Source organism: Polypterus senegalus, chromosome 3 (genome assembly GCF_016835505.1).
Source record: "Polypterus senegalus isolate Bchr_013 chromosome 3, ASM1683550v1, whole genome shotgun sequence".
Taxonomy (NCBI): domain Eukaryota; kingdom Metazoa; phylum Chordata; class Cladistia; order Polypteriformes; family Polypteridae; genus Polypterus; species Polypterus senegalus.
Window position 1 is genome coordinate 105,239,643 of NC_053156.1, and position 23,673 is coordinate 105,263,315.

The window sequence follows — 23,673 nt, forward strand, 5'->3', positions numbered from 1 at the left end:
AATGTTACAATCAAAAAGATTGTTTTTTTTTTACTTCTCCTGTATCACTCTCTCACTGTCTTCTTCCTGACAGTGAACCTTAACTTCAGCTTTCCTTGAAATGTAAGATTTATTGGGCTATGGTGTGAAGTTTCTTAAACCTTCCGCAGAAGTCAGTGGAAGCCTGCTTTGGAAACACTAAGTGACAACCATCAGTGGGTGCTTCAGTATTGTCAGACCAACAGCAAGAATGAGCACTGTTTTATAAAACGCAATTGACTTTGCATACCCAAATATAATGTACAGTATATCAGGTGAACATGTAAAGAAATCAACATATTGAAAAAATATAATGAAAAAAACAGTGATTCATTTGAACAAGTTCAAAACTTGAAAAAGGGAAATGTAAAAGCAGTAGTGAAAACATGAAGAAGCATTTCAAGCATGGGATTCAAAACAGGAACCAAATTACAAAGCATAAAACAAATCCAAAGCCAAAATTGAGAAAAACATGCTAAACTCAAAACAGACATACAAAATGAAGCAGAGCTCTAGGAAATGGTTAAAGGCAAGACTGCAAATGCTTGAGTAAAGCCATTTTCCTTGACTCATCTTTTTATATTCCCTGTCACTCCATCATGTGACTACTGCATAACAAACATTGTCAAGCAACAGACTCAAACAGGAGAAATAAACAAGGAGGTCGACTCTTCAAGACTTCATGCTGCTTTATTGCAGATCACTAGCCTTCTGCTAGTCCTCTCTGTTCTCAGATTTAAAAATGGAAGACTACATTGTCTATCTCTCCATCTCTCCTTATGTGGACTCTAGGGGTATTTTATCTGAACTCCAACTAAGCCTACAGGTGTTACCACCCTATCTTAGGCTCTATCTTCCCACATATTCCATCAACCAGTTCCACCACTGGCACATTCCTTGCAGACTGTATGATCATCTATCTATCTATCTATCTATCTATCTATCTATCTATCTATCTATCTATCTATCTATCTATCTATCTATCTATCTATCTATCTATCTATCTGGGCATTTTTAAAGTGCCCTGTTTATAAATTCTGTTTATTACATTCTTTTTCCTTTTCACTCTGTAGAATTTGTATGCAATGTGATAGCACATTCATGTCAATGGACATTAAAACATCTAGAGTTTCATCTGTATAAATTAATATTCTTGAAATAATTGTAACTCGTATTATATGAATTGGCAAATTATCCTAAAGAGCAAACCATGTTCTTTGCAGTGTGTGAGCTGATAACATGATGCACTCAGTGTCTCTCATTTATTCTGTGCAGGCACCATCATCACCTTCTTCACCCACAACTAATGAACCAAAGTTTGAAAAGCGCTGGCTCGACACCTTATCTATCCCACTGTTGATGGCTCGAGTCTCAAGATACAAAGCTGGAACAGATAAATTAAGGTTTGTAATCCAGAGGGGGGAAGTCTGGTGTAAATTGCTGCATAGCCATTTCTGTTTATGAAGCAGGGGTTAGTTTTTGTCTGGATTTTTTCATTAAAGATAAGAGATTGTGAAGCTCAATATCTATGCACGTACATGCTGCTGACCTTCCAAGGTTGCTTCTCTCAAAAATAGGAGGCTGCCAGTTGTAAAATTCTGTAATTGAATGGTTCTTGTTATATAAGGTGAAATGAGCAACACCGTTTTATGCTAGCAAGACACCTTTAGGCGATTATAATTAAGTCCATCTAAATCAGAAGGGCTAAGAGGTAGTTAAACAAAAATAAGCAAATATGCAGTTAATGATAAATAACTTCCCAAAGGGTTTAAAAATGTATCTCAACCTTACATATTATTTGGAGTTATTCTTGGTCATATTAACTTTGTAAATAACATTGAAACATTCTAATAGGGGTGTTATGAAAATGTTAATGTGTTTCAATTATGGTAAATGGTAAAAATTAATTTATGATGGTTTAAATTATTTCTGGTCTATTGAGATAACTAATCTTTCATTTTAATAATGGAATGTAATCACTGCAGTTTCATATTTTACACTGATAATGTGTTATTTGTGATAAAGGTCATTTAATTCTTTTTGTACTCATAGTGCTAGAGAACAGAAATTGAGGCCACACATAATAGTTAATGCAGACAAGGTGTTATTTTTGCTGAGAGCTCTTAATGCATCCATTATTGTGCAGTACACCAAACTTTACATTCCATTACACAAATTTGTCACATCAAATTTGAAGCACATACTCTTACAGTTGTTTGGTGGATTTTACTGAAATTAATTTGTGAAATAAGGAGGTTGGGCAAATAAATGAAATGCTATGCATTGAAACAGAGAAGCAGGTACTCAGCTTAATCCATGCATTGTAAATTATACACCCATACATTTTCTGTCCTGCTTCTCCAATAAAAGTTTGCCTATCTTGGCAGCTCTGAGTTCAGGGCAGGAATCAACCCTTAACAGGACACAAGTGCTTAAACTTTGTGTCACAACGGGGAGATTTTATAAATCCAACCCTTTTACTTAGAATAATGTCGAGGAGGTGAAGATGTACAAAAATAGCAGATTTATCCAAAAACGTACTAGTATAGAAGGGTAAGTACAGAGACAATGTATAACCCAGCCTCTCCCTTTCTCATCCTAATTGAGGTTTTCCCTGTACCTTACCTCTTAACTCCAAGCTAATTGAGTTTATGGGTTCATGTCTAGCCATATGCTGACATTATGTTCACTATACAGCCAGTGGGAGCCGTACTGTTATAAAAGAGCCACCAGGTTAGAGTTCCCACCCTACAGGCAGAACAAAAAAAAGCAAATTATTTGGAATTTAATTGAAGCTGCCAGGCAAGTCTCTGTTTTTGTGAACCTTTGTCTTGTTAAGATGAGCCTTTCAGACCCAACCACATTACATCTTACCATTATTTGCCATTAATGTTAGTGTGTGGAAGATTAACAAAATTGGTTTTGTGAAAAGGAGAGAAGAACATTTTTTTTTCTTTAATCCTCAGGTACAATAAAATATTATTTTTGCACTGGCATTACTGCTTTGCAGTTTTCCCGCTATAATTATTTCACCTTGAAGTAATAAGTACACATTAGGGAAGGCAACACATAGACAGATGTAACGAAGCTAATTATATGTTGATGATTTAATGGAGTAATTTAATGTAATTAAAGGCATTACTCTGAGTTCAAATATTTTATTGACATGAAATTCAAGTCAAAGGTATCTGTTGGATTTGATTTTTCATTCTTAAGAAATTGTAGCTTGCTTTATTTATCTAAGTGTTTCCAGCTTCTATTCATAGTTTAAAATATTTTTTCCTTCCCAAACAAGCTTCTTACTTATGTTTCTACCCCTTTATACTTTACCTCAAAATAGGTGAAGATTATTTTCACTCTGAAAAGAGCATAAAAGAAGGTTAGAGACTCAATATTTTGCCTGTATAGCCAATATCAGACAGATTTTTGTCAATAAATTGACTGAACAGTGCATCTTGTGTTTCCAAGTACCTCATATGGCTTTCATTTTAACACATATTTTATTAGGTGTCACTGCTATATTAGTGTTATATTAATAGAGTCTGAAATTATCCAAAATGTTTTATTTTTCTAATTTCAAACAGTATATGATAATACAGTGGTTATCAATGTTGCAGTGAGATCTGCTTCAAAGATTCAGTGTCCTGAATTTGAATCTTCTACCCCATCACAACCACATTGAAATTCCATGTTATCCCTGTGCCTACATGCATTTTTTTCTGGTTATTCTTTTTTCCAATCACATCCAAAGGTGTTATTTATCTTACGTGCATATGTCTATAATACACATTTGATCAATGATATTCAAAAATGTATGAATTTCTTTACACATACAGTATCTATTTTCATTTATTTATTGAATCCATTATTGCAAATGCATTGGGCGTAAGACATTCACAAAGGTGGTGTGGTGTAACAATGAATTAATCTGAAAATTGACACTGCAATTCCCATTGTCAGTTTCTGTTGTATATACTTCATTTGCACTGAGAACATAATCTGTCTTTTTTTCTTAATACAACTTTCTTCAATGCAAGCACTATAATAATGTGGAAAAGGACATACAGTATGTTTCAAAATATAAATTCCAGTTGCTGCTGATTTTTGCCTTATTTATAAATTCTCTATGAACTCTTCATGCTAACCTTTGTTTTTTTCTTTAACATAGATTTTGTTACATTACATTAAAACATTTTATTTATATGACATGCAAAGGTTTAGTGCAAATGCTTGTTCTGAGAGTATTGTTTATATTTTTGAAAACCAGAACATTACAATGGCATCTGTTTAAAGATAGACATGTACACAAATCAAATTTGAAAAATGTCACTCTAACATTCATCAATATATCATATCCATATTATACTGTATGAATGTAACTGTTACAAAGATTGATGGTCAAAAACAAAATGTCATTTCTTTTAGCAGCTTTCAAACAATAATTAAAAGCACATTTTTGCTTATATTAGGAGTAGCTTTTTTAATGTACTTTTTTATATTTATTATGCAATTCAACAAAATGTTTCAAAATATGTTAGCTTTACATCTCAGATAACAGATGTCCAGTGAAAGCATGAAATTGAATTGGAATCTGGGCTACACTAGGAGGCCATGTGTAGCTGGATGATAAAATAGTAATCAAGAACATGATGTCGAAAATGACATACACTAATGTTTGTGGAGGTGAATGCGATGATATTCAGTACAGCCTGATGAAATTGAAGAAAGCTAGAGTATATTACCATTTTGTTTAGAAATTAGTAAGGATTATGGTGAGCTAAAAAAAAAGTAGCAGGACACTAAACAGCCTTTCCTTCCAATAGCAGCCAGGCCAAGGACTAAGGTGATAAAATGAAGATCGGGACATCATGTATAAACGGTGCATACGCACAGAAATGTTGCGTAAGAACGTTTCCACATTCAAACCGCGATGTATAAAACCTAAATTTAGCATAAAGCCATGCACATTTCCACGGTACCTCATACCCTGTCGTACGCAAGTTCTCCGCTTGGTTTTGCAGACTGTGAGGACTCGGTACCGCAGCGCTAGCAAGTTCAAGTATTGTTCCTACCTCGTGCTGTATATTTGCTTAGGCTGGTGCGACACTTAAAGTATAAATGGATAGAATAATTAAACACGTACTATGAAGATATTTCAATGTTCCTTAAAGGTTTTGAAGAATCGTCGTTGTAAGCTTACAGATGGCTTAATGTCTATTACAGAGCTGATTGTGTGGCGATTGGTATTTGGAGAAAGAAAAGTAAGGACAGGAATTAGAGTTTAGCAGTTTGAAAGAGACAGTACTGCTACAATAAATTATTTCATCAAAGGTCACGCATGGCACAGCAGCATGTTGTGTGAGACATGAACAATCACTGCACCACCGTGTTCCCATGTTTAATAACATGCTTTCATTCCAATCATCACAAAAAAGATATCACGTATACATCTCAGTATTTTAATTATTCAGAGAGCTGTAATATCATGAATGTATTGGATTCTGTGTCCTGTCGGAGAAAGAGAAAGAATGGAAGCATGTAGTGATTCACACATATACTGTAGAGCACATAGAAAACCAAATACAAAACAAAGCATTTAACGTGCTACTTTAGTCACGATGGGATTTGAGAAACTAGTAAATTAAATGATTTTAAGATGAAGTTTATAATGTTCTACTTTAATTACAAAATAAACAATGCGATTAAAGTGGAAATTTTGAGATTAAAGTTGACATTTCGTGCTTTTTTCCCCACTGTGTGCCTATTTTTTTTTTTTTGTCTGTACCCTAATATGCTTTCATATGACACTCGGACGATGGGCTACAACTCGCCTTTTTACGGCGACTTTGATATGTGACTTCTTTTTTATTTCGCGCACTGTGCGACTTTGTGAACTTAAGCTTTCAAGTTTCTCCAACACGCTATGTCACTCGATCAACTTCCTTTTGTTGATTATACCACTGTTTAAATCAACAAATAGTACGTTTTTCCTTTGCCTCCACTTGGTATTCGCTGAAATTCTTATATTTTCTCCCGTGCTTTTCCCATTGTCTTTTCACAGAACACTGGGCTTAAGGACTATTTATATTGATTTGCATATTCAAAGAGGTGTAATTCTGGGAGGAACTGGGGCCGGACAGCAGGCTCGTGCATGTGTGTTACTTTTCACGCTGATCAGGATTTATGTAGTGGAAGAACGTAGAAGTTGGAGTACGCACATATTCCTGAATCTGGATTTTTCGGCTTTTGTGCTTACATCATGTTATAGTGCGAATTCTACGCACGCCGTTATGCATGGGGCCCCAGGACTGTAGAAGGTGACGCAAAAAAAGAGTTGAACCATATCTCAATTATAGAAAACCTAGTCTGTAATTTGTTGTTTTTTAGTGAACAAAATGATAAAAAGTTAAAGGTTATTTCCATGCTGAAAAGGAAAGAACAAACCGTTTGGGCTGGTATAGCCATTATCAGGTGTGACAAATAAAAATACCAGCAGGTGAAAAATACTAAAAAAAAACCAACATCCCAGAAGTTAGTTGTGCTTAAAATGTATACAAAAAGAGAAAAAAATCATATTTGACCAGAATTGCCTTGAAGAAGAATATTGACAGTATGAGTGGGTTTACAATAATTGAAATTATTTCCTTTCAAACCAAAACAAATTTATTGCACCAATTCTGTCAGTTTCAAACAAAGATAATGAAGGTAGATAATTCCTCTTACCTAAGGGAAACAACAACAACAACAACATTTATTTATATAGCACATTTTCATACAAACAGTAGCTCAAAGTGCTTTACATATTAAAGAATAGAAAAATGAAACACACAATTATAAAACAAAATAAATCAACATTAATTAACATCGAATAAGAGTAAGGTTCAATGGCCAGGGGACAGAAAAACAAAAACTCCAGACGGCTGGAGAAAAATAAAATCTGTAGGGATTCCAGACCATTAAACCGCCCAGTCCCCTCTGGGCATTCTACCTAACATAAATGAAACAGTCCTCTTTGGATTTAGGGTTCTCACGGAAGGGCTTGATGATGATGATGGTCACGTAGACTTCTGCCTTTTAATCCGTCCATCATTGTTGGAGCATCATGAAGCTTTGAGTAGGTGGTGGTGGCGCAGGCCACCACCACAAAGAAACCGGAAAAAGAAACAGAAAAGAGAGTAGGGGTCAGTACGATTTTAGAGCCACCATGAATAGTTATTATGATGAATTGAACATACAGAGTATCAGGATTAAGTTAAATTAAGATTAAAATGAAGTTATAAAAGGCCATGTTAAAGTAATGTGTTTTCAGCAGTGTTTTAAAGTGCTCTACTGTATCAGCCTGGCGAATTCCTATTGGCAGGCTATTCCAGATTTTAGGTGCATAGCAGCAGAAGGCCGCCTCACCACTTCTTTTAAGTTTTGTTCTTGGAATTCTAAGGAGACACTCATTTGAGGATCTGAGGTTACGATTTGGAATATAAGGTGTCAGACATTCCGATATATAAGATGGGGCGAGATTATTTAAGGCTTTATAAACCATAAGCAGAATTTTAAAGTCAATTCTGAATGACACAGGTAACCAGTGTAGTGACATTAAAACTGGAGAAATGTGTTCGATTTTCTTTTCCTAGTTAGGATTCTAGCAGCTGCATTCTGCACTAGTTGCAAACGATTTATGTCTTTTTGGGTAGTCCTGAGAGGAGTGCGTTACAGTAATCTAGTCGACTGAAAACAAACGCGTGAACTAATTTCTCAGCATCTTTCAGTGATATAAGAGGTCTAACTTTACTTATGTTTCTTAAGTGAAAAATGCTGTCCTAATGATCTGATTAATATGTGATTTAAAATTCAGATTACAGTCAACAATCACCCCTAAGCTTTTTACCTCCGTCTTGACTTTTAATCCTAATGTATCCAGTTTATTTCTAATAGCCTCATTGTATCCATTATTGCTGATCACTAAGATTTCAGTTTTCTCTTTATTTAACTTGAGAAAATTACTATTCATCCATTCTGAGATACAAGTCAGACATTGTGTTAGTGAATCAATAGAATCGGGTCATCAGGTGCTATTGATAAGTACAGCTGTGTGTCATCAGCATAGCTGTGGTAGCTCACGTTGTGCCCTGAGATAATCTGACCTAACGGAAGCATGTAGATTGAGAATAACAGCGGACCCAGGATAGAGCCTTGTGGAACACCATATTGGATATCATGTGTCTTCGAGTTGTAATTCCCACAACTAACAAAAAATTTTCTCCCTGTCAGGTAGGATTTAAACCAATTTAAGAGAGGCCCACCCATTGACTAAGGCGATCAATGGTGTCAAATGCAGCACTCAGATCTAAGAGGATGAGAACAGATAAATGGCCTCTGTCTGCATTTACCCGCAAGTCATTTACTACTTTAACGAGTGCAGTTTCTGTGCTGTGATTTGTTCTAAAACCGACTGAAATTTATCAAGAATAGCATGTTTATTTAGGTGGTCATTTAACTGCATAATGACTGCCTTCTCAGAACTTTACTTAAGAAGGCAGGTTAGAGATGGGTCTAAAATTTTCAAGAGCTGAGGGGTCAAGATTATGTTTCTTAAGTAGGGGTTTAACTACAGCAGTCTTAAGACAGTCTGGAAAGACCCCCGTATCTAGTGACGAATTTACTATGTCCAGAACATTATCAATTAGCACGCCTGATACTTCTTTGAAAAACCTTGTTGGTATCGGGTCAAGGACGCAGGTGGAGGGTTTTAATTGAGAGATTATTTTTTTAAATCAGGTAAATCTATCCTAGTGAAAGAGTTTAATTTGTTTATAACAGGATGCTGGGGTTTAGGAGGATCCTTAGTGTTGTGGGATATACTCTGTTATTTCTAATATCATTAATTTTTGATTGAAAATACAGCGATAGCCTCACAGGTTTCACTGGAAGCACTTAGGAGGCATTCCTTTGAGCTACCTGGGTTTAGTAGGCGATCAATTGTAGAAAATAAGACTCTGGGATTACTAGCATTGTTATTTATAATCTTGAGAAATAGCAGCGTCTCTCAAGACGGACAGTGTTATTGTATTCTGTTATTTTGACTTTTAATATTTCATGGTGGATAGTAAGTTTAGTCTTCCTCCATTGACGCTCAGCTCTACGGCATGTTCTCTTTAAATCAGACACTCTTTGGGTCTTCCATGGTATAACAATGCTAGAAGATTTTTTCACTGTCTTTTCAGGTGCAACTATGTCAACAGCAGCTCTCACTTTAGTATTAAATCTTTCCACCTTACTATTTACATTATCCTCGCTATTATAGCTGGCACTATAAACGGACTGATTGCTTAAAATGTTTGTAAGTTTTAAAGCTGCTGCCAAGTCAAAGAAGCGTTTTTTAACAATATGCTTCTCATGAGTGTTTTTTATCATTATTTCTATATTAAAAGTAGAAGAAAATGGTCTGATAGACCAATATCAATGATCTGTTTTATATCAACTTTCAGTCCTTTAGTAATCACTAAGTCTAATGTATGACCTGCTTTATGTGTAGGCTGATTTATGAGTTGTCTCAAATCAAAAGAATCCAGGAGGTTCATAAATTCTTTTACTTTTAGATCACACTGATTATCTATATGAAAATTAAAGTCGCCAACTATTAGGAGTGTGTCATAGTTAGTAATTAAAATTGACATTAAGTCAGAGAATTCCTCAAAAAACGACGCGTTATATTTAGGAGGTCTATACACGGATAGTACTAGAACTTGAGAATCTCCATGAATAACAACGGCGAGATACTCAAAGGACTTGAACTTACCAAAACTGACATCTTTACATTTTAATCGGCTCGAGTAAATGTTAGCCATTCCGCCTCCCTTTTCCCTGGCGGTCTGCATGAGTAAAACTGTAATCCGGAGGCAGATTCGATTAAAACTGCCGCATCTGAATTAAGCCATGTTTCATTTAGTGCAATAAGATCTATTTTTTTATCACTAATAAGATCGTTGATAAAAAACGTTTTGTTAGTTAAAGCTCTAACATTTAATAGTGCCATATTTAATGTTTTGGAGGTGCAGAGATGAATACTATGTGCGTTATTGATATTTGGAATAGGAACTAAATTATTATTATTAGCGCTCTGTGTGTATTTTTGTTTAATCTGTGATCTGTTTTATAGTTTTAATACATTGTTCCTCTAAAATAGTGATTTTAATTAGATTATTGGAGTTTATGCCGTATTTCCTAGGTTTTCTACGTGCATTGAGATTGCTTATTACAGTATTAATGTTGTGCACTTTAACGGAAGACTCTATTAAACATTCATCATGTCCTGGCACAACAGTATTATTTCGGAAGGGGTTAAGAGCAGAGATAGATAGTCAAGAAAACGAATTACCTTCGATATGTTTTCGGAGAGGACCCGGCGCGAAACTGTTCGGATGCAGGCCATCACGCTTGAAGAGACGCGCCTTTCCAAAAGAGATTCCAATTGTTGATGAAACCGACATCCTTCTTCTTGCAGAAACCCTGTAGCCAGTTGTTCAACCCTAGCAGACGACTGTAGTACTCGTTGGATCGTCTGACGAGAGGTAGTGGACCTGAAATGAAGATCTTTGCCGATGGGGTCCTCTCCTTCGTGTCTTTAATCAAAGCTGCAAAGTCAGCCTTCAGGATTTCTGATTGTCGGTGCCTTATATCGCTTACGCGCATGCAGACGATTGATCCAACTGCCCTCTCCTTGTGTTTCTCGTAGACTGCTGGCGACGCTCATTATATCTCGGACACGAGCACCTGGGAAAACAAGAAACAAACGATTTTGCATTAGGGCATGCGACATTAAGGTTTCTAACGATAGAATCACCTACCACTAATACATCACCAGGTGCTGAAGGCGAAATGGGGACGCGGAGAGGGTCAAACCGGTTCTGAGATAGAATGCTCGCCTGTGCCGATGGAGGTGCTCTGGCCTTGAACCCCCGCCTGCATAGCTGAAATCCACCGAGGTCAGCAACGGCGTCGCTCCTACGAGACGCGAGGGGTGAGGTCGGCACAACGCGGGGTTGATGTTTCGCCGGTTCCAGATGGCAAGGACGGTTTATCCAACAGCCGGGCCTTCAGATTTCTCAGGTATCTCCGTCGGGACAGGAGTTTCTGAATCTGTTCATCAAGTGCCTGGAGTTCCTCAACTACGATTTCAACGCGAGTTACCCCACTGTCGGCCATTTTCTGCTTCGTGCCCTAGGAGAAATGAGAGAGAGAGAGGTTAGTAATATGTATTACAGCCCAGGATTTTAGAGAGTGATGTAGGATTGCTAAAGGAGAAGTCCAGGAGACTTCTGAGGGTGAGGCTGAGGGTGTCCACTATGCCAGTGCTGCAGGGCTATCTAAGTAATTGTTGACCATGGATGGGTTCAAGGGATTATGCAGAAAGTAGCCTTTGAGTATGATATAAAGCTACATTGCAATAGGGAGCTAAGAGTTAGACATGTGCTCACCTTGTCAATGATGTAGTGTGGCGAGACTTAGGGAGAAAATGAGAGAGTTTTGTGAGGGAATTAAGCTATTTTTCATCATCAATCCATCCATTCACTTCCTTAACCCACTTATCCAGGGCAGAGCCATGAGCAGCTTGTGAAACATTATTTTCAATGAGGAGCATTTAGACAGACACCTCACCTTCTAAAAAAGGTCTAAAGCTGCATTATATAAGCTAGACCCTGGGGCTATCTACAGTTAGTTTTCTGTTTAATTTGTTTATTATTTTCTGCCCTCTTACAATATTTCTATCTCTTAAGCGTTGCATTGTGTTATGTAATAAACAATTTACTTTGATAAAGGCTTTATTCTGGGTTAGGTGCCCCTTGTCACATAGAAATAACAATGCTTGGAGACAACAGGTAGCCTGATGTGATATTTCAGGCTGTTTTTCTGCACAGTTTGTGGTACACAGAGGCATAAAAAATTGCTGCATGCTAGAATTCATCTAGGGTTAAGGAGCTTGAGTTGTACATGAAATCACATTCTTTGGTACTACTGAAGTGTCAGCTGCTTTTAGAACTTAATTCTGTACACTGTAACAAGATCATTGTGGTTTCTGTTTATCACAAAAACACCCATAAAATAAATTTGTATTAGTGATAGAAAAGTTAAATAAATGTTACATAGGCTTATTACTAGGCAACTATCAAATACATCAGTACTGTACATGATTTTATAAATGACTATTAATCCTAGGCGGATTCATACAGAATATAGTAACATTCTTAATTATTCAGACTAAAGATATTCTCAGTTCTGCACAAGATTAAATCTTCCAAATTATAACGACTGAAAAGCACGTGCAACAAATGTAAAGGTCAGGTGCACTGTTTAAAATCATGAGATTGACTCTGTAGCCAGCAAATGAAAAGATCATCCTTTAAACCCTTGTCTGCACATGTCAAGCAGTTCTCTACTGTGCTGTGTGTGGAAAGGTCATCCTCATGTAGTTCTCCCTGATGCACATAATTGACAGAGCAAGACAAATGTCACAACATATTATATATATTTTTTAAACTCACAGCCTTGTGTAAATTCTGCTTACTAAAAATGAATTCATTTTGCCTATAATGCAACATGTCTTTATGATCAGAGTTTGAAAGATTTTATTATTAAAGAACTCTTCATGACAAAAAGAGTTCATGAACTAATCCAAAAATAATGGCAAAAAATGCTGCATAGTTCGTAGTATGTGAACAAATTGTACATTTTAAACATTAACTTACTGTTCATCTATAATTTATAAATGTATCTACTTCACAGAGAAATTACATACCCAGTTTTTCACATTTTTCACCATTATGTCTATAACTCCCAGTATTAAATCCATCCATTCATTTTCATAACCTGCGTACCCAAGGCAGGGTTGCAGGGACCAGTATTAAACATATAACATAATATATACAGTATCTAGCTCTGCACATGCAAACTTTAAAGGCATTAGAGCAGACTTCAACTTGAAGGAGAAAAACTGCACACAAAATTCAGCATTAAAGATTTAGGGCCAAATACAGATCAGAAGATGCTGGCCTCTCATTCTGAAAAGTTCTGAGTTTTCTATTTCACGCCTGGAAGAAATGCTTACTATCCAACTCTCACAAGCAGCATAGCATGAATGAAAGTCCATTCATTTTAATGTCATGGTTTGTATCAATAAATAATGCACTTGGTAACAGCTGCACTTTCAGTACCACCCCTATTGCTAGCTGCAGGTCACATAGGAAAAAGGTCATGTGGTGCTTCTTGATATATGATGCTGCTGATGCCTCTTCTCTCCAGGTGTCACCTCTTTGATGCTTCTGTTTCTTGTTACACTAGGCTTTTACCAGGTTGAGCTTCTTTATAATTTAGTCTTGCTCTGAGGGCACCCCACAAGCGTTGCAAGACAAAATTGTGACTAAACTACATAGATCCATAAGCATTTCTATAAATGCATTTTCCAAGGTACAATAAGCTATGCAGACAGAAGTAAAAATACACTACACAGAATTTAAAATCAAAATCTATTTAATTATAGCATTTATAGTGGCTGCATTTAGGATATCCTCAGTAAGGTTAATCTTTATTCACTTCTCAATATAGAACTGCTTCCCCTTTGAGATGTCGGATAGCTACTTTCAATATACAGCCCATTTCAAGCCAACTCACACAGCCTTTTAGCACGATTTAGCTTTGAACACTCGGAACACTCCATTTCTTTTTTTTCTTCTTGCGCTCTTCTTTTGTGGATTTCCTCATTAACATGTTGCAAAATCAATTTTTGCTTCAACGTAAGATTTTAGAAAGATTACCTCACTTACCCTTAAGTATTCTTTGGCAAAACGTCAAATTCATTTTGAAGACATAAGGAAGGAAAAAATGGCAAATGCAGAAATTTATCAGCATGCTTTACTGCCATTCAGCAGACATCTTAGAAAAAAACGTCTTTGGATATCAGCACCACCTATATACAGTATCTGCTTACAAAAACTGCAAGGACCCAAGTTCTCTAAATGACAGAAGCTGTAAGCATGTTGTTATCTGAAACTACATATATATATAGTACATACATTCATTTTCAAACATGCTGAATCCACTTCATCACTGACAGGAGCTGGAGTCAGTCTAGCAGCTGTATGTATAAGGTTGAAGTCAACCCTGGACATGGTTTGTGAAATTATATTAATATCATTTCATATCATAAATGATATTAATATCATAGAAATAAAATATACAAGATTAATATTTTATTGATTGATGGGGTAGAGGGATCAATGCTTTCTCAACAACATCACAGAATCATAACTTAAGGCCAATATTATATTAGATGTGGCAAGGGAAGCAGAGTGTATATTATACTCTAACTTTTCTGTTAGGATCACCTGTATTTTTTGCTTATACACTATGTATATTTGGCAGTTGAAATGTGATACTGTTCACTACTGCTGTGCTGAACAGAACAACAACAACAACAACATTTATTTATATAGCACATTTTCATACAAACAGTAGCTCAAAGTGCTTTACATATTAAAGAATAGAAAAATGAAAGACACAATTATAAAACAAAATAAATCAACATTAACATCGAATAAGAGTAAGGTTCAATGGCCAGGGGACAGAAAAACAAAAACTCCAGACGGCTGGAGAAAAATAAAATCTGTAGGGATTCCAGACTATGAGACCGCCCAGTCCACTCTGGGCATTCTACCTAACATAAATGAAACAGTCCTCTTTGGATTTAGGGTTCTCAAGGAAGGGCTTGATGATGATGATGGTCACGTAGACTTCTGCCTTTAATCCGTCCATCATTGTTGGAGCATCATGAAGCTTTGAGTAGGTGGTGGTGGCGCAGGCCACCACCACAAAGAAACCGGAAAAAGAAACAGAAAAGAGAGTAGGGGTCAGTACCGATTTTAGAGCCACCATGAATAGTTATTATGATGAATTGAACATACAGAGTATCAGGATTAAGTTAAATTAAGATTAAAATGAAGTTATAAAAGGCCATGTTAAAGTAATGTGTTTTCAGCAGTGTTTTAAAGTGCTCTACTGTATCAGCCTGGCGAATTCCTATTGGCAGGCTATTCCAGATTTTAGGTGCATAGCAGCAGAAGGCCGCCTCACCACTTCTTTTAAGTTTTGTTCTTGGAATTCTAAGGAGACACTCATTTGAGGATCTGAGGTTACGATTTGGAATATAAGGTGTCAGACATTCCGATATATAAGATGGGGCGAGATTATTTAAGGCTTTATAAACCATAAGCAGAATTTTAAAGTCAATTCTGAATGACACAGGTAACCAGTGTAGTGACATTAAAACTGGAGAAATGTGTTCTGATTTTCTTTTCCTAGTTAGGATTCTAGCAGCTGCATTCTGCACTAGTTGCAAACGATTTATATCTTTTTTTGGGTAGTCCTGAGAGGAGTGCGTTACAGTAATCTAGTCGACTGAAAACAAACGCGTGAACTAATTTCTCAGCATCTTTCAGTGATATAAGAGGTCTAACTTTACTTATGTTTCTTAAGTGAAAAATGCTGTCCTAATGATCTGATTAATATGTGATTTAAAATTCAGATTACAGTCAACAATCACCCCTAAGCTTTTTACCTCCGTCTTGACTTTTAATCCTAATGTATCCAGTTTATTTCTAATAGCCTCATTGTATCCATTATTGCTGATCACTAAAATTTCAGTTTTCTCTTTATTTAACTTGAGAAAATTACTATTCATCCATTCTGAGATACAAGTCAGACATTGTGTTAGTGAATCAATAGAATCAGGGTCATCAGGTGCTATTGATAAGTACAGCTGTGTGTCATCAGCATAGCTGTGGTAGCTCACGTTGTGCCCTGAGATAATCTGACCTAACGGAAGCATGTAGATTGAGAATAACAGCGGACCCAGGATAGAGCCTTGTGGAACACCATATTGGATATCATGTGTCTTGAGTTGTAATTCCCACAACTAACAAAAATTTTCTCCCTGTCAGGTAGGATTCAAACCAATTTAAGACACTGCCAGAGAGGCCCACCCATTGACTAAGGCGATTTCTAAGAATGTTGTGATCAATGGTGTCAAATGCAGCACTCAGATCTAAGAGGATGAGAACAGATAAATGGCCTCTGTCTGCATTTACCCGCAAGTCATTTACTACTTTAACGAGTGCAGTTTCTGTGCTGTGATTTGTTCTAAAACCTGACTGAAATTTATCAAGAATAGCATGTTTATTTAGGTGGTCATTTAACTGCATAATGACTGCCTTCTCAGAACTTTACTTAAGAAGGCAGGTTAGAGATGGGTCTAAAATTTTCAAGAGCTGAGGGTCAAGATTATGTTTCTTAAGTAGGGGTTTAACTACAGCAGTCTTAAGACAGTCTGGGAAGACCCCAGTATCTAGTGACGAATTTACTATGTCAAGAACATTATCAATTAGCACGCCTGATACTTCTTTGAAAAACCTTGTTGGTATCGGGTCAAGGACGAGGTGGAGGGTTTTAATTGAGAGATTATTTTTTTTAAATCAGGTAAATCTATCCTAGTGAAAGAGTTTAATTTGTTTATAACAGGATGCTGGGGTTTAGGAGGATCCTTAGTGTTGGGGGATATACTATGTTATTTCTAATATCATTAATTTTTGATTGAAAATACAGCGACAGCCTCACAGGTTTCACTGGAAGCACTTAGGAGGCATTCCTTTGAGCTACCTGGGTTTAGTAGGTGATCAATTGTTGAAAATAAGACTCTGGGATTACTAGCATTGTTATTTATAATCTTGAGAAATAGCAGCGTCTCTCAAGACGGACAGTGTTATTGTATTCTGTTATTTTGACTTTTAATATTTCATGGTGGATAGTAAGTTTAGTCTTCCTCCATTGACGCTCAGCTCTACGGCATGTTCTCTTTAAATCAGACACTCTTTGGGTCTTCCATGGTATAACAATGCTAGAAGATTTTTTCACTGTCTTTTCAGGTGCAACTATGTCAACAGCAGCTCTCACTTTAGAATTAAATCTTTCCACCTTACTATTTACATTATCCTCGCTATTATAGCTGGCACTATAAACGGACTGATTGCTTAAAATGTTTGTAAGTTTTAAAGCTGCTGCCGAATCAAAGAAGCGTTTTTTAACAATATGCTTCTCATGAGTGTTTTTATCATTATTTCTATATTAAAAGTAGAAGAAAATGGTCTGATAGACCAATATCAATGATCTGTTTTATATCAACTTTCAGTCCTTTAGTAATCACTAAGTCTAATGTATGACCTGCTTTATGTGTAGGCTGATTTATGAGTTGTCTCAAATCAAAAGAATCCAGGAGGTTCATAAATTCTTTTACTTTTAGATCACACTGATTATCTATATGAAAATTAAAGTCGCCAACTATTAGGAGTGTGTCATAGTTAGTAATTAAAATTGACATTAAGTCAGAGAATTCCTCAAAAAACGCGTTATATTTAGGAGGTCTATACACGGATAGTACTAGAACTTGAGAATCTCCATGAATAACAACGGCGAGATACTCAAAGGACTTGAACTTACCAAAACTGACATCTTTACATTTTAATCGGCTCGAGTAAATGTTAGCCAATCCGCCCCCCCTTTTTCCCTGGCGGTTTGCATGAGTAAAACTGTAATCCGGGCGCAGATTCGATTAAAACTGCGCGCATCTGAATTCAAGCCATGTTTCATTTAGTGCAATAAGATCTATTTTTTATCACTAATAAGATCGTTGATAAAAAACGTTTTGTTAGTTAAAGCTCTAACATTTAATAGTGCCATATTTAATGTTTCGGAGGTGCAGAGATGAGTACTATGTGCGTTATTGTTATTTGGAATAGGAACTAAATTATTATTATTAGCCGCTCTGTGTGTATTTTTGTTTAATCTGTGATCTGTTTTATAGTTTTAATACATTGTTCCTCTAAAATAGTGATTTTAATTAGATTATTGGAGTTTATGCCGTATTTCCTAGGTTTTCTACGTGCATTGAGATTGCTTATTACAGTATTAATGGTGTGCACTTTAACGGAAGACTCTATTAAACATTCATCATGTCCTGGCACAACAGTATTATTTCGGAAGGGGTTAAGAGCAGAGATAGATAGTCAAGAAAACGAATTACCTTCGATATGTTTTCGGAGAGGACCCGGGCGCCGAAACTGTTCGGATGCAGGCCATCACGCTTGAAGAGACGCGGCCTTTCCAAAAAGAGATTCCAATTGTTGATGAAACCGACATCCTTCTTCTTGCAGAAACCTTGTAGCCAGTTGTTCAATCCTAGCAGACGACTGTAGTACTCGTTGGATCGTCTGACGAGAGGTAGTGGACCCGAAACGAAGATCTTTGCCGATGGGGTCCTCTCCTTCGTGTCTTTAATCAAAGCTGCGAAGTCAGCCTTCAGGATTTCTGATTGTCGGTGCCTTATATCGTTTTAGCCGGCATGCAAGACGATTGCTCCAACTGCCCTCTCCTTGTGTTTCTCGTAGACTGCTGGCGCACGTTTCATTACATCTCGGACACGAGCACCGGGAAAACAAGAAACAAACGATTTTGCATTAGGGCATGCGACATTAAGGTTTCTAACGATAGAATCACCTACCACTAATACATCACCAGGTGCTGAAGGCGAAATGGGGACGCGGAGAGGGTCAAACCGGTTCTGAGATAAAAAGCTCGCCTGTGCCGATGGAGGTGCTCTGGCCTTGAACCCCCGCCTGCATAGCTGAAATCCACCGAGGACAGCAGCGGCGTCGCTCCTACGAGACGCGAGGGTGAGGTCGGCACAACGCGAGGTTGATGTTTCGCCGGTTCCAGATGGCAAGGACGGTTTATCCAACAGCCGGGCCTTCAGATTTCTCAGGTATCTCCGTCGGGACAGGAGTTTCTGAATCTGTTCATCAAGTGCTTGGAGTTCCTCAACTACGATTTCAACGCGAGTTACCCCACTGTCGGCCATTTTCTGCTTCGTGCCCTAGGAGAAATGAGAGAGAGAGAGGTTAGGTTTTCGCTCCACCACCAGTGTCTGAAGTGGATATACATAAGTTCACGTGCTATATGTTTAAAAATGATTTATTCGATTTAAGAGCATGTAGCTGGAGCTTGAATGCCATGAAACATTAAGATTCTAATGAAAGAGCAGTGCTGTTACTCCTTGGAGTTTCAAGAGTTATAAGCGTTATGATGCACTCACAGTTGATAGAAGGTTTTGGGGGAGAAAGCAGTTTACCCCTTGGATTTTTGAAGGCCATGATACATTAAAATTCAATTGAAGAGTGGGAGAGGGGCACAACACTGCTGGCTTGTACCAGCCAACACAAGCATGGCAAAAGAAGTATCCTCAGGACTGGGAGGTTTTAGAGGAGTAGCGAGCATAGTTAATTCTGCAGAGAACTTTTCCTTTCAGTTTTTCAAAATTTATTTTAATGAAAAGAAGGGATCTCTCTGAAACATAAAATTACATGTATCTTATGTCATAAGTAATCTTTATGATTAATACTAAGAAAAAGCACCTCTCTTGATACAGAGTGTTATGGGTTTATTTTTTCTGGATTCATTTCATGTTCTTTATGTCTTTTTGGTGTTTTGGGGATATAAACAGTTCATATTTAAGGTTTATTCTATGCTTCAAAACATAACAATTAGTTAAAATATTTAACATTTTATTGCAACTCCATCTTGTTTTTCATGGGTGCCACCATTTTTGGGTTAAGGTTTATGTATTGTTGCTTGCCATGCTGCTATGCAGGACTACTGGAGTTCAGAATCCGTAGGTGTAAATATCAGGGATACTAAATTCCTGGTTATCTGGTATTAGAGATAGAAGAGTCATGAAGTGGCCGTGCAATTACTTTTTCCGGCGCCGCATCCGAGTGTCAGCATTTCCAGCAGCTTCGTATACAATTTTATCTTTTTACCTTTTTATCTCTATTTTTCTCTATCTCACTGATCACTTCTACCACTTTCTTTTATGTGGAATTGCTCCCTGACACTTTTACACATTTTTACTATTTTACTATTGTGAATTTCCCCTTGGGATTAATAAAGTATCTATCTATCTATCTATCTATCTATCTATCTATCTATCTATCTATCTATCTATCTATCTATCTATCTATCTATCTATCTATCTATCTATCTATCTATCTATCTATCTATTATCTATCTATCTATCTATCTGTCTATCTATCTATCTATGTTATCTATTTACAGTGTTTCTTACATAAAGTTCATCTACCATTGTGGTGTGGGAGCCCCTTTAAAAAAGTCACTGTTTTGGTCACATGACCACTTTTTATATTTGTTTATGGGTTAATTCAGACATGTACTTAAATAATGATTATTACTGTTTTGCATAATGCTAATCTGGGAAGTCAAAAATGTACCACAATTCCTAATTATTTTAATAACATTAACAATAAATAATTACATTATTAAATAAGTTAATAAATAATAAATAGCAATAACTAAACTCAAAAAGAATTCTTCAATTAAAAAGTACTTACTTAATAGAATAAGTTTACATATAAAAAAGAATGTTAATCATTACCACAAAAAAAGTCCAAATCAAATCATAACAGAGCTGGTGTTAAAGTTGTAGACAAAGATGACCAATGAACCCTGATGTTATATTGTAGGTGTTTTGGCTTTGCTTCTGCCTGGACTAGAAATTTAGCCACTGCCAGATGTAGAGCTGGATGCCCTGAGCTTTACCTGCAAGTACTGCATTAGGCATCAAAAGTTATGTGTCTCCTCTTCACCCACAGCACCCAGTAGCAAGCTGTATCATTTTGTCTCACTCTTTCTGACTTAGTATGACTGATACTCTTAGTGAGATTAACTTTAAAAGAATTTCAAGAAAACTAAATTGGAGTTTGACAAAGAGATCATACCAATTCCCAGTTTCCAGTTTTAAAATAATAATTTTTAGGATAGGCTTTGGAAATCGTCAGACAATTAGTAAACATCAGTGTGTCTAAATATTCACAATTGCAAGAGCTATCATTATGTACAACTTTTCTCTTCAGTGGTGGGCCCACTATAACAGATAACAAAAATGCTATGTATCTGAGCAAAGTAGAATGTTTTGTTCAATAAGCTATTTTATCTGCATATTTAGTCTTTGGAAGCCTGTAAGCAGAAAGGCCACGGTTCAGTCCCAGGTGGATGACTGAACTATTGCACAAACAGAAGCATCCACTTTTCACTATCATTCTGCATGGTCACCAAGCCATCATCCTCCTCACATTCCAGCTTAAGGCCAAGTGACAAACTAAAGACCCTAAAGTGCCTTTCTTTCATTTTCTTACCATATGGCCACCTAATGAGTCTAGTGCCATCCAGGCTTCTCAGTTCACAGGTCACTTCTTCCTTATAGGCCTAGCCCATGCTGAACCACACTGACTGTTTATAGGTCATCTACAATCTATGAGTCTTTGTGTGTTTTGGCACACAAAAAAGGTTAACAGAATCTTATTACATTTTACTCTGGTTTTCCACTAATTCTATCTTGTTAAAATTATTAAATAAGGATGTGAAACATGGATGATCCCATGCCACTTCCTAGACATGCATTCATTAACCTGGGCATTCAACTAGCCTGTTTAAAGATAGATCCCATTTATACCCCATGAAGTTAATATCCCTGTGCAGTCCTCAGTTGTCTACAGTAAACACCAAATGGTTTTTCTAAGATTAATGTGGTACAGCCATCTGAAATATTGTCGCATCTGAGCCCTTAACATGCTTTCTGCCCTTAACTTCCTCAGCACCTGGAGTCACTTCTCACAATAATACTGCAAGGTGGTGCCAATTTTGCTCTTTAAATGCTGGGAAATCCTGTGGTGACATTTACTTAGCAATTTTACAATGGCATTCTTCAATCATTTCCATTAGGAGGAAAAGAATGAAAATAAAATGTTTTTTGATTACTTCCAACAACTAGCTGAACTACTGCTTCTGCAGCTGAATTTTTTTCTCCATATTTTTTTCTTAAAGAATTGAAATTTTTTTTTCCATTTAAATGCATTTCCATGTTCTGTAGTCTCCAGAGGTGATGAGATGCTGAAATTGGATGGCTGATTAGAAAATGAAACATAAAAACTCTCAGACAGGAAAATGATTATTTTACACTAGTTAGATTTTAAGATATTACATAATCAGCATGCAAAATGTCCCATATTTTATCATCCCTTTGGCAAGTCTTATCTAATATTAGTCAATAATACATTTTGACTATTTTACAGTTGTGGTGTTTTCAAAATAATATATGTTTTATTTGTACATTGTAAACTTGTTCTTTAAATATTTTTGGGTGCTGCCCTTGAGCCTCTATATACACTTTTTTATAAATATTTGAGCTTTTTGGCACTTGCAGCATTTTGTGCCCTGATGAATTCATTTGGATTAGCGCTGATGGTGCTGTTGCTATGACAGGAAATTTTCCTATAATTTCAAGGCAAGCTTATTCCATTTCTGGAAAATTGAAGTGCCCAGCATTAAACAAGAAAATAAAAATGCTACTTTTTAATGTTTAAGAGATGGAAATCCAGAATTTAGAAAATTACTGAAAACCTGGTGTCAGGAGAAAGAATTGCAAAGATAGAGTAAAATCTGATGCCATCAAAACCAAATCTAGTGTGGAGAAGAAGGTAAAATGAATTCTTAGTTCTCAGTGACTGGTGATTTCAAGGCTTGCATTTGGGTTACTCCCTTGTCAACATGCCTAGATGTAGATATTGTAGATTTCCTGACTTTAGAAAGCTTTATCTGGTTGTTCTGCCCCACATCTAGTTAGTTGAGACTGTTATTTGTTGAACTGTGCTCCCTCTTCATCTTGTCATTTATTAATACACCTGTCAGTCACGTCCCACACTCACAGTGGTGTCATAAAAGTCTATGAAATTCACGTAAAAGCATGTAGGTCCCATAATAGTTATTTGAATACAGTATACCCCATGTGTCTCACGTAGGCACCCCTTTATCTCTTGTTTCGGTCATGTCCGAAGCATATCTTTTGGGTATATAAACCTCTGGGTCTGGTTGAACCTCTGTCTACGCGTTTCTCTTTGTCTTGATCCAGCCATGGAAATCCCTCGCCTTTGTACTTTTCTGCCTCACTCTGCACTGTCCGTGCTACTTGGCCGCAGAGAGAACAGTGGAGATTGGGCTGTATACTGTAAGTTGAACTAAGTGCTTTTGTAGTGAGCTACACCAAAAGAAGACTGCCAATTTCACGAGATTCAGGAGAGGCAAAGTAAATAAAGCTGAAACGCTTAAGGCAATCAAATCCCAATTCGGCTTCTGTGTAAACTGATTTTCTTGTTGTTTCTGGACACGAGAAATGCCAATCTATATTGGAAAGCAGAGCATGAACAGCCCTTACTGCTCTTCAACCTGTCAGTAGGCGGAGTTGATTTAAAAGATGCCATGGAGATGCTGCACTCCAAATACTGTCTTTCAGCCAAGTCGTCCCGAGATCCTTCCTTTGATCCCTGGCACACACGTCCCTTTACTTAGCAGGTGAGGAGCAATGTTCTGCGGTTCAGCGGAATTGCCCTTTTATTAAGTTGCCGTAAGATATTTCTTTGATCCGCGTGGCCAGAACGTTCCTTAACATGGCTGTCTTAACGATTCTTTTGCAGAGTAGACTGCCCC

At 36.8% G+C, this 23,673-nt stretch overlaps 1 protein-coding gene across 3 annotated transcripts in view; it reads left to right on the forward strand.

The window, feature by feature from the left end:
* sntg2 (syntrophin, gamma 2) overlaps positions 1 to 23,673 on the forward strand; it is a 732,424-nt gene that overhangs the window by 521,533 nt on the left and 187,218 nt on the right. For all 3 annotated transcript variants that reach the window (XM_039747723.1, XM_039747724.1, XM_039747725.1), the window contains one exon: positions 1,294 to 1,421. In XM_039747723.1, the coding sequence (XP_039603657.1) occupies positions 1,294 to 1,421 (128 nt within the window). The remainder of the gene's footprint in view (positions 1 to 1,293; positions 1,422 to 23,673) is intronic.